The sequence below is a fragment of the Dermochelys coriacea genome, chromosome 1 (genome assembly GCF_009764565.3).
Source record: "Dermochelys coriacea isolate rDerCor1 chromosome 1, rDerCor1.pri.v4, whole genome shotgun sequence".
In the NCBI taxonomy this organism is placed as follows: Eukaryota; Metazoa; Chordata; order Testudines; family Dermochelyidae; genus Dermochelys; species Dermochelys coriacea.
In genome coordinates, this window is record NC_050068.2 from 215,939,520 (window position 1) to 215,950,877 (window position 11,358).

Genomic DNA, 11,358 nt, shown 5'->3' on the forward strand with positions numbered 1-11,358 from the left:
CCCTTACAATGGGCTTGGCTCAGTGAGTGGCGAGACTTTCCACTCCCCGCTCACACCCTGCACCCAGGCCAGAAAAAGACCACCCCCCGCCGTGACTTGTCTTTTGTATTGTGATAAAATCAAGTTACTCATTGTCCCTCTGATGTGGCTAGTAACCACCCTTTACCTTGTCCATGTTGGTTTGACCAAAATGTCTCTATCCATCACCCCGTCACCCTGACCTTATCTTTAGGAGGGAGTATTTTTTTTCCTTTCATCATCTTTGGGGAGTGTGTTTACACCATAACCCTGTATCAGGGTGTTCTGGTACCACCCTTCTGGAATGTGTTTATGCAAGTGCCAGTGCCTAGCACTTCTCATGAGTGTTTGTGTTTTTGCAACACCAACCATGCTTTTGCCAGGTTCATGTTCTGGACAATGAACCTGCAAGCACAGTCACAAAAGGGACTAATGAAGGTTTCGCAGGCAAGTACAAGTCTGGCATTCTGAATGTTTGAGTGCTTCACTTTGTAAACGTTAATTTTCTTTCTGATTCCTAGCTGTATAGATTTTAAGGCCAGAAGGGAGCATTAGATCTATTCTGACCTCCTGTGTAACAAAAACTATAGAATTTAAACCAATTACTAGTGTACTTCACCTGAACTTGTGTTGGCTGAAGCATATCTTCCAGAAAGGCATCCAGTTTTGTTCTGAATACTTCAGGAGTTGGAGAATGTTCTGCTTCTTTTGGTAGTTTGTTCCAATGTTTCATCAGTATTACTGTGAAAAATGTATGCCTTGCCTCTAATAGGAATTTATTTGGCTTTAACTTCCATCCATTGGTTCTTGTTATGCCTTTCCCCACTAGATTGAGAAGACCTTTAGTATGCAGTGTTTTGTCCATGTGAAAGTATCTATACACTGAAATCAAGACACCTCTATGTCATCTTTTTGATAAGCTAAACAGATTGACCTCCTTAATCTCTCACTGCAGGGCACATTTTCAAGCCCTGGAATCATTACTGTGGATCTTCTCTGCACCCATTCCAATTTTTTAATATCCTTCTGACAATGTGGATACTAAAAGCAGATGCAGGATCTGTCTCCCTCATGCTGTACACAGAGGAAAAATCACCTCTCTACTAGAGCTGGTTGGAAATTATCTGGCAAACCAGAGTTTCATTGGAAAATGCCAGTTTGTTGAACTCAACATTTATCATGAAAGTGAATCGGGTTCCACAAACTTTCTCGAAACCACAAGCATTGTCTGGTTGAAATGTGCATGGTTCCCTGCCAGGTTCCCTGGTGGCTCCTGTTGGTCCTGCCATACAGATTGTCCCAGGGCTGGGTACCCCAGTCTTCTAGGATTTGCTGCTCTGGGGCAGCCCCACCATACAGATTGCCCCAAAATTGGAGACCCTAGACTTTCTAGGGTGTGGGCTCCAGGGCAGCCCTGCCAATGCTTTCAGGCTCTCTGCCATGGGATAGGAACCTGCAAGTCCTGGGAGCCCCAGCTCTAACCAAGGCTCGTCTCCCGGGTCTGCATCAGGGATCTTGGAAGTCCCGGGATGGGTTCTGGTGTCCCAGGGTCTGTGGCTCTGGGGCAGCCCTGGCTTGCAGAATGTCTTGGACTGGGCTATTGGCCTATTTAGGCTGCCAGCTGGCCAAGGAGTCTGGAAGCCCAGGGGTCCCCAGTCCAGGGCAGGCCACATGATGAGGCTGCCCCAGAGCCCCAGCAGTGGCTCTGAGAAATTGACATGCTTGTCCTGATGTTAACAGTGGTGAAACTGACAAGAATGTCAGTGTTACTTCTCATCTGTTGGGGTTCCTGGAAGCAAATTTCAAGTTGGATACACCGTGGGCTGGGGTTTCCAAAACAAAATTTTAGCCGGATTTTCAATTTGCAGGAAATTTTAAAATAGTGACATTTCCTGTACACTGTAAATCCTGCATTTCAGCCAGCTGTACTCATTGCTCCCCTGTTTATACATCCAAGTGTCACCTTAGCTGTTTTTGCAGCAGCATCACACTGGGAGCTCATGTTCAGTTCTTTGTCTACTACGACCCCTGCAAAGAACATGGGCTATATCTGTATTTCTGTTATTATTACGTGTACCTCAGTTCCTTTTACTGCTATTTTCACATTTCCTTCTGGGGTTCAAAGGGCAACCCCTGTCTGAGCTCTCCACATGTCCCAGGACAGCAGACAATGGTTTCATAGAACCCAGGTACTGGTATTTAAGTAACAATACAGCTGTCAGGGCTTTTGAACTTTTGCATCTGGCCAAGCTGAGCACAAGTCCCCTTCCTTGGGATGGGCCCCTGAGATGAGAAATCTTAAACAGAGAGCTTGGGAATTGTTATCAGGAGAGCCCTGAGGAACAGAGGGGGTGAGGCAGGGTCTGCAGGGAAGGAGACTGAAACACAATCCCCAGAGGCAGGGGTTCCTGGGATAAGCTGAGTCAGCCCAGGTTTTGAGGGAAAAGCTGATCTTTAGGTAAGACCTAAGGCCTGTAGGTCTTCACAAAAAGAAAAGGAGTACTTGTGGCACCTTAGAGACTAACAAATTTATTAGAGCATAAGCTTTCGTGAGCTACAGCTCACTCTTCAGTTACTTTATTCTTTTCTCTGTGATTGCTGTGTTCCTACGGATAAATAAAAAATAACACTGTTCTAGGTTTGGTACTCGTCAATATTTTCGTAAATGACTTGGATGATGGAGTAGAGAATACACTGACACAATTTGTGGGTGACACGAAGCTGAGAGGGGTCACAAGCTCTTTGGAAGGCAGGGTTAAAAATCAAAATGATCTTGATAAACTTGAGAATTGCTCTGAAATCAGTAAATTGAAATTCAGTAAAGACAAGTGCAAAGTATGAGACTTAGGAAGGAAAAATCAAATTAAAAACAAAACAAAATGGGGAATAACTGACTAGCAGTTCTGCAGAAAATGATCTCGGGGGTTATAGTGGATCACAATCTGAAAAGTTGTGATCCTGATTCACAATCTGAAAAGTTGTGATCCTGTGGTGAAAAAGAGAAATGTCATTTTGAATTGTATTAACAAAAATGTTATATGTAAGACACAGGAGGTAATTGTCCCTCTCTACTTAGCAATGGTGCGGCCTCAGCTGGAGTACTGTGTCCAGTTTTGCTCATCATGGTTTAAAAAAGATAAGGACAAATTGGAGAATGTCCAGAGAAGAGCAACAAACAGAGTAAGAGGTTTAGAAAACATGATCTATGAGGAAATGTTGAAAGAATTGGACATTTTTAGTTCAGAGAAGAGCAGACTGAGAGGTGAACAGATAACAGTCTTCAACTAACTGAAAGATTGTTTGTCAATTGTTGTCCACATCCACCAAGGGTAGGACTAAACAATCATTTTAGATTGCAGCAAATGAGATTCACATTAGATATTAGAAAAAAGTTTCTAACTCTAGGGATAATTAAGTACCGGAACAGGGTACGTAGGGAGGTTGTGTAATCCCCATCATTGGTGACTGCACAACAAGTTAGACAAACATCTGTCAGGGTGGCCTAGGTATACTTCAACCTCCCTTGGTGTGAGGAGATGGACTAGATGACCTCTTGAGCTTCCTTCCAACCCTACATTTCTCTTCTTTTGTGGTTTTATCAGCTATTGAGGCCTGCTGCTATAAAAATAGTAAAGGCTGTTTAACTTCCTCCTGAGTTACCAATGGACTAAAGAATAGTTCATCCTTTTCACATAATATGATACATCCTGTTTCTATCCAAACTCAGAAATATTTATTGAATACTTCTGCCTTTTCTTCATCATTGTTAACAATTTTACCAAATTGATTTGCAGTGGAACTCCACCACTGTTAGCATTTTTTGTTTGTTCCTAGTATACTTAAAAATGCCTTGTGAATCTCCTTAGTGCAGCAACCCATGATTTTTTCCTTGATATCATTAGCTTTCCTCATCAATTTTCTACACATTATAACATCTAATGTATATTGATTGTTATGTAATATCACTGTTTTCCATTTGTTATATATTGCTTTTTTTATTTCTAATTGCGGCCTGTACTTTGCCACTGAGCCATGATTGGCATTCAGGCAAAATGTTATGGCTGTCGAGCATCTAACTCCCTGAGGCCCCTTTGTAAATTCCTGCCTTCATTAAATTTCTAGGACACATTAAGCCCCGGCTGGTTGGAGGGCATAGTCCCTGTTCGGGACGTGTGGAAATAAGAGATGGAGAAACATGGACCACAGTCTGTGATGCCCACTTTGATTTCAAAGCTGCCAACGTTATCTGTAATGAACTACAATGTGGAACAGCTCTGTCTATCCTAGGAGGAGCTCACTTTGGAGAAGGACATGGACCAATCTGGACTGAAGCATTCCGGTGTGCGGGGAATGAGTCCCACCATGCGTATTGTCCCCGGATATCGCACATCAGTCAGACATGCTCACACGCAAATGACGTTGGAGCCATATGCTCAGGTAAGAATTCAGTGCAAAGTGTTTAAAATCCCAGTGATATGAATTCTAGATTAGGGTGAAGCAATATACAGATCTCACTGTGTAGAGAGCTAGGGTAATAGGATGGCACCAGCTTCTCGTAAAACACAAATGATCCAAGATAAATAGAATCAGATCAAATCCCCCCTGACTTTCCTTTCTTTAACTATTTGGTATAAAATAGCTCCAAGGCTCCCTCTCTAAACCCCTTCTCCCTTCTCCCCAGGGCATACAGGGCTCCGGCTGGTGAATGGCAGCACAGCGTGCTCAGGGAGGGTGGAGATGCAGGTTCTTGGTGCCTGGGGAACCCTCTGTGACTCACGCTGGGATTTACCGGATGCCAACGTTCTCTGTGGTCAGCTCGACTGCGGCTTCGCTGTATCAGCCTTAGGAGGGTATTTTGGAAGGGGAACTGGCTCTGTCTGGAAAGACACATTTCACTGTAAAGGGACTGAACCCCATTTGGGCCATTGTCCTGTTACTACCCTGGGGGCCTCTCAGTGCTCCCATGACAATGATGCCAGCGTAGTTTGCTCAGGTAAGTGTAATGCTGGATTAATGATACCTGCCCCTCAGTGTGTGACACTGACCCTAGAGTGGGGAAACCTCAGGGCACAGCAAGGGGAGAGGGAGCTAGATTCTAAACTACATATAATAATGGTAAATGTATTAAAAATTAAATTAAAGTAAACATTACCACAAAAAGAATAAAGAAAAGGAGTACTTGTGGCACCTTAGAGACTAACAAATTTATTTGAGCATAAGCTTCCCTGAGCTACAGCTCATGAAAGCTTGTGCTCAGATAAATTCGTTAGTCTCTAAGGTGCCACAAGTACTTCTTTTCTTTTTGTGAATACAGATTAACACAGCTGCTACTCTGAAACAAAAAGAATAGTGATGACCCGGGAATGCCCTGGATTCTCCAGAAAAACAACAGCAACTCTGTCCTTCCGCTGGGCAGTGGAGCAGTGGCAGCACTTTGTCCTTCGGGTTTCATAAATGTCACCGATTCACTGTTCTCATCCTTCTCCAAATCACTGCTATAGTAATTAGAGAGGGAGCTACTAGCAATTCCCAATATGGAAGTTGCATCACACTTTCTATTATAAAATACTCACACCACCAGCTCTTGAGAAGATTGTATGCCTTCATTGTTTGCAGCAGGCCTTTGCAATTTGGCAAGGGATCAGTGCTGGGGCCAGGGAAGTGCCTTGCCCTAGTGCAGGGAAATCCCTTCCAGGTTTGGCTGAATTATAAACTGCAGAAAATAAACTTTTCTCTTCTCTCACTTGAGTTCCTGAGGGTATTTTTGGTTGCATGCCAAAGAGAAAGTAGCACTTTATCTCACTTTGTTTTTTTCTAACTTTTTCACACCTTTCCAGTTGAAAAAAACCTCAGAAAGATTCCCCCCCCACCCCCCGCTTTCTTACTCTTTTCTTGATTTTTGCTAATTTTTTACAGTGGCAGAAAAGATGAAAAAAGAGAAAGGGGGAAAACCTGTAAACCCAAATATGAAAAGGAAAATTGATTTTTTCATTTTCCAAAAGTTAAAATGAATCAACATTTTAGTTAGAATCTAAACAAAAATGCTCCTTCCATTTCCTCATGACAGTCTCTTGGGTGTGTTTGGAAGCTGAAATCCTGCATGACCACACAGTACTTAGCAGGGAAAATGTTGGGTTGTCAACCAGCTCTAATATTTACTTCACATAAAAACGTTAACAAATTAAACAGTGTTATTAGTCAAAGCCAAAGACACAAGAATTAGGAAATATCAGAGTTAAGGATACACCATGCAATGTTCATTATGACACAGTCTAATTGCATACACACGTCCTGTTAGATTCATAGATACTAAGGTCAGAAGGGACCATTCTGATCATCTAGTCTGACCTCCTGCACAGCGCAGGCCACAGAATCTCACCCATGCACTCCTATGAAAAACCTCACCTATGTCTGAGCTATTGAAGTCCTCAAATCGTGGTTTAAAGACTTCAAGGAGCAGAGAAGCCTCCCTCAAGTGACCCGTGCCCCATGCTACAGAGGAAGGCAAAAAACCTCCAGGGCCTCTCCAATCTGCCCTGGAGGAAAATTCCTTCCCGACCCCAAATATGGCAATCAGCTAAATCCTGAGCATATGGGCAAGATTCACCAGCCAGAAACTACAGAAAATTCTTTCCTGGGTAACTCAGATCCCATCCATCTAATATCCCATCTCAGGGGATTAGTCCTATTTACCCTGAATATTTAAAGATCAATTACTTACCAAAATCACAATATCCCATCATACCATCTCCTCCATAAACTTATCGAGTAGAATCTTAAAACCAGATAGATCTTTTGCCCCCACTGCTCCCCTTGGAAGGCTATTCCAAAACTTCACTCCTCTGATGGTTAGAAACCTTCCTCTAATTTCAAGTCTAAACTTCCTGGTGGCCAGTTTATACCCATTTGTTCTTGTGTCCACATTGGTGCTTAGCTGAAATAATTCCTCTCCCTCTCCTGTATTTATCCCTTTGATATATTTATAGAGAGCAATCATATCTCCCCTCAACCTTCTTTTAGTTAGGCTAAACAAGCCAAGCTCCTTAAGTCTCCTTTCATAAGACAAGTTTTCCATTCCTCGGATCATCCTAGTAGCCCTTCTCTGTACCTGCTCCAGTTTGAATTCATCCTTTTTAAACATGGGAGACCAGAACTGCACACAGTATTCTAGGTGATGTCTCACCAGTGCCTTGTATAATGGTACTAAAACCTCCTTATCCCTACTGGAAATGCCTCTCCTGATGCATCCCAAAACCGCATTAGCTTTTTTCACAGCCATATCACATTGGCAGCTCATAGTCATCCTATGATCAACCAATACTCAAGGTCCTTCTCCTCTTCCTTTACTTCTAATTGATGCGTCCCCAATTTATAACTAAAATTCTTGTTATTAATCCCTAAATGCATAACCTTACACTTCTCACTATTAAATTTCATCCTATTACTATTACTCAAGTTTACAAGGTTATCCCGATCCTCCTGTATAATATCCCGATCCTTCTCTGAATTGGCAATATCTCCCAGCTTTGTATCATCTGCAAACTTTATTAGCACACTCCTACTTTTTGTGCCAAGGTCAGTAATAAAAAGATTAAATAAGATTGGTCCCAAAACTGATCCCTGAGGATCTCCACTGGTAACCTCCCTCCAACCTGACAGTTCTCCTTTCAGTAGGACCCGTTGCAGTCTCCCCTTTAACCAATTCCTTATCCACCTTTTGATGTTCATATTGATCCCCATCTTCTCCAATTTCACTAATAATTCCCCATGTGGCACGGTATCAAATGCCTAACTGAAATCTAGGTAAATTAGATCCACTGCATTTCCTTTATCTAAAAAATCTGTTACTTTTTTCAAAAAAGGAGATTAGGTTGGTTTGGCATGATCTACCTTTTGTAAAACCATGTTGTATTTTGTCCCATTTACCATTGACTTCAATGTCCTTAACTAATTTCTCCTTCAAAATTTTTTCCAGGACCTTGCATACTACAGATGTCAAACTAATTGGCCTGTAGTTACCTGGATCACTTTTTTTTCCTTTCTTAAAAATAGGAACTATATTAGCAATTCTCCAATCATTCGGTACAATTCCTGAGTTTACAGATTCATTAAAAATTCTTGCTAATGGGCTTGCAATTTCAGGTGCCAATTCCTTTAATATTCTTGGATGAAGATTATCTGGGCCCCCCGATTTAGTCCCATTAAACTGTTTGAGTTTTGCTTCTACCTCAGATATGGTAATATCTATCTCCATATCCTCATTCCCATTTGTCGTGCTACCATTATCCCCAAGATCCTCTTTAGCCTTAGTAAAGACTGAGGCAAAGTATTTGTTTAGATATTGGGCCATGCCTAGATTATCGTTAACCTCCACTCCATCCTCAGTGTTTAGCGGCCCCACTTCTTCTTTCTTAGTTGTCTTCTTATTTATATGGCTATAGAACCTTTTACTATTGATTTTAATTCCCTTTGCAAGGTCCAACTCTACTCGACTTTTAGCCTGTCTCACTTTATCCCTACATGTTCTGACCTCAATAAGATAGCTTTCCTTGCTGATCCCTCCCATCTTCCACTCCCTGTATGCTTTCTGCTTCTTCTTAATCACCTCTCTAAGATGCTTGCTCACCCAGTTTGGTCTACAATTCCTTCCTATGAATTTTTTCCCCTTTCTTGGGATACAGGCTTCCGATAGCTTCTGTTATTCCCCTCCATCCCACCAGCTCCTGCCTCCTTCAGTGCCCTGGGAGGATGGTGCTCAGGATGGAGGAGCTGGAGAATATTTCTTTTCATCCTCATCATTCAACCAGTGACCCACGGCCTTATTCGCACTACAGACTGTAGAAACTGCACTGAATACAGAATTATTAATTTCTTCATGGGCTTTTCTATGGTGCTCCTCAGCATAGTATCAGAGTGCACCATAAGCATTAGTGAATTTGTCTTCATAACACCACTAGGAGATAGCAGACTGTTTTAATGCCATTTCAAACATGATTTAGGCACTTAGAAGCCGAAGAATAACATTTTCAAAAGTGCCTAAGTGACTTAGGGACTTAAATCCCATTTTCTCCAGTAACGTAGGAGCCCAAGAACCCTGGAGACTTCACCTTCTTGTAGCCTAAATCACTTCTGAAAATGGCACTTAGGCTCCGACATCAGTTCGCTGCTTTTGAAAATTTTACATTCAGTGATTAAAGTCAAACTTCCAAACTCGCTACTTATTTGGGATGATTGGGCACCAACCTGAAACCCTCAGGGCCTGATTCTTCAGAGTACTCACCATTTCTGTAGAGCTTTATGTGTTCAAAGTACTGTCCAGACATAGATAAACCCTCACAGAACTCCAGGGAAGCAGGTGGGTAAGTATTATTATTAGCTCTATTTTACAGCTGGTGAAACTGAGAGAGAAAAGCAAAATGACATGCCCAAGGCCACCCAATGAGTCAGCCACGAAGCCGGGATAAAACTGAATATTTTGACTCACAGCCCTCTGCTCATTCCACCTGACCACACTGCCTGACTGCAGAAGAGCTGAGCAGCCACATCTTGTCTTCACCCTTGCAGCAATTGCGAGTGCTCAGTACTTCTGCAAATCAGACCCCATAAAAACTGGCTTAAGAGACCTGCTCAGCGTCACCTGTGAAGTCTGCAGCAGAGACAGGAACAGAACTGAGCTCTACTGAATGAAGATCACTGCTCTTAACAAGATCATCCTAGTTCTTCCTGTGCTCCTCGCTCATTCTCTTCAGGCCTTCCAGTTTCTAAAGTGACTGAGGCAGGCAACAGCCTGATGCTGCACAATCCTGATTTATCCATTCTGGGCACTGAAAGTGGCCAGGGCACTGTGGAAAAAATAATTCACTAGAAAACTTAATTTTAATGGCCAGCCAATCTGGTTCCCTTGTGGCTAAATGGAGCCCATCTTATGGGTCTAGAGATCTGTAGAGTTTTAAGACCCAAAGAGGCCATTATGATCATCTGCTTCTCCCCCTCACCAAAGGGACTCCTCCTGCTTAATGAAGTTGCAGCTCCCCTCTCTGCCCCATCTTCTCATCCATGTACAATTTCCATAGAGCTTCTTGACTAGCTGGAACTGGGGTCCTTACAGAGAAACCTACTGCAGAAGCCTGGATTTCAACCTTCTTCCTAATAATGGACACATAGCTTCCAGGACTGTCTCCCACAGAGCCCAGAGTCACTGCTGCCATTACACACCATGACTAAGCCTATAGGGTGCTGCCCAGCACTCTCAACAGACATCTACTCTCCTCTTTACAGCTGATACCTTTGTACCTTGGGGCAATTCACCTTGCAGTTCTCCTGCTTCTCACAGAGGCTGATATCTGCATTCCTAACCGAATTCCCTGCAGCACTCCCCTGCCTCTCCTAACTAGCTCCCCAGCCCAGACCCTGGTTCTCGGAGGGAATTCCTCAGCATGTGAAGATGCTGATTTCTCCCAACAGTTGCTGGAAGGAGAATCCCTTCTAAGGAAAAGCACCTGGTCCCTTCCAGATGAGCTCCATCTGCCATGATCCCATCTGGCCTTCCTGAGGGACTGTGGTGTCCAGTTATATCCATGAGCCTCCTTGGAAAACCCCAGATCTACTTTCTACCCTCCATACTACATTGGCTGCATGAAGGCCTTCTCCTGCCCAATCTTAGGGTGAACTCCTGGTTCCATTGACGTCAATGGAGGTTTTTGCATTGCCTTCAGTGTGGGCATGATTTTACTCTTAGCCTTGAAATGTTATTTGGGTTCCAAGATCCTTGAGCTGTTCATATCCAGTGCACACACATTGCACCAATCAGGTTGCCATACTAGTACGTACTGTACCCAACACAGCCAGTGGGTGTGCCTTGCACTGACTCTGCTGTTGTCTTTTAACATTGTCCTTGCTCCACCTGCGCCTGAACTCAGTGAGTAATTCCTAATTTACCACCTTGCTGTAGGACTCTCTGATTCTGAGACACACGCAAATATTGAGATTCATATCCCAAGGGAGCCACAATATTCACCAACAGAGAACGTCCCCTTCCCCGCCCCCCACACAACCTTCTTAGTGTGGTGTGAATTGATCAGCTGGAATCTTATGTTGGGCTCAGAGATGACACCACACTTCAGGGGACAGCTCCAGTCAGAACCACCAGTGCCAGGAACTATCTAACACTAGGAGCTCCTGCACTGGACTCAGGTGAACCAAAAAAGTTGCTACCTACTGAGTAAAGATGAGAGGGAACTAAGGAAATTCACCAACAATAACCTGTTCCTGACCATCATGAGCCCTGCTCTTGCATTGGCCAAACTCCCTCAAGGCAAACTTGCCTAAATCACTCATGAC

General features: G+C 43.3%; 2 protein-coding genes across 2 annotated transcripts in view; one reads left to right on the plus strand and one right to left on the minus strand.

Moving 5' to 3' along the window:
• LOC119860485 (scavenger receptor cysteine-rich type 1 protein M130-like) overlaps positions 1-11,358 on the minus strand; it is a 1,081,813-nt gene that overhangs the window by 278,125 nt on the left and 792,330 nt on the right. The window lies entirely within an intron of this gene.
• The window catches only part of LOC119860595 (antigen WC1.1-like), a 34,064-nt gene that overhangs the window by 4,179 nt on the left and 18,527 nt on the right, over positions 1-11,358 (plus strand). The window contains exons 3-4 of the mRNA XM_038414479.2: positions 4,141-4,455; positions 4,700-5,011. Of these exons, the coding sequence (XP_038270407.1) occupies positions 4,141-4,455; positions 4,700-5,011 (627 nt within the window). The remainder of the gene's footprint in view (positions 1-4,140; positions 4,456-4,699; positions 5,012-11,358) is intronic.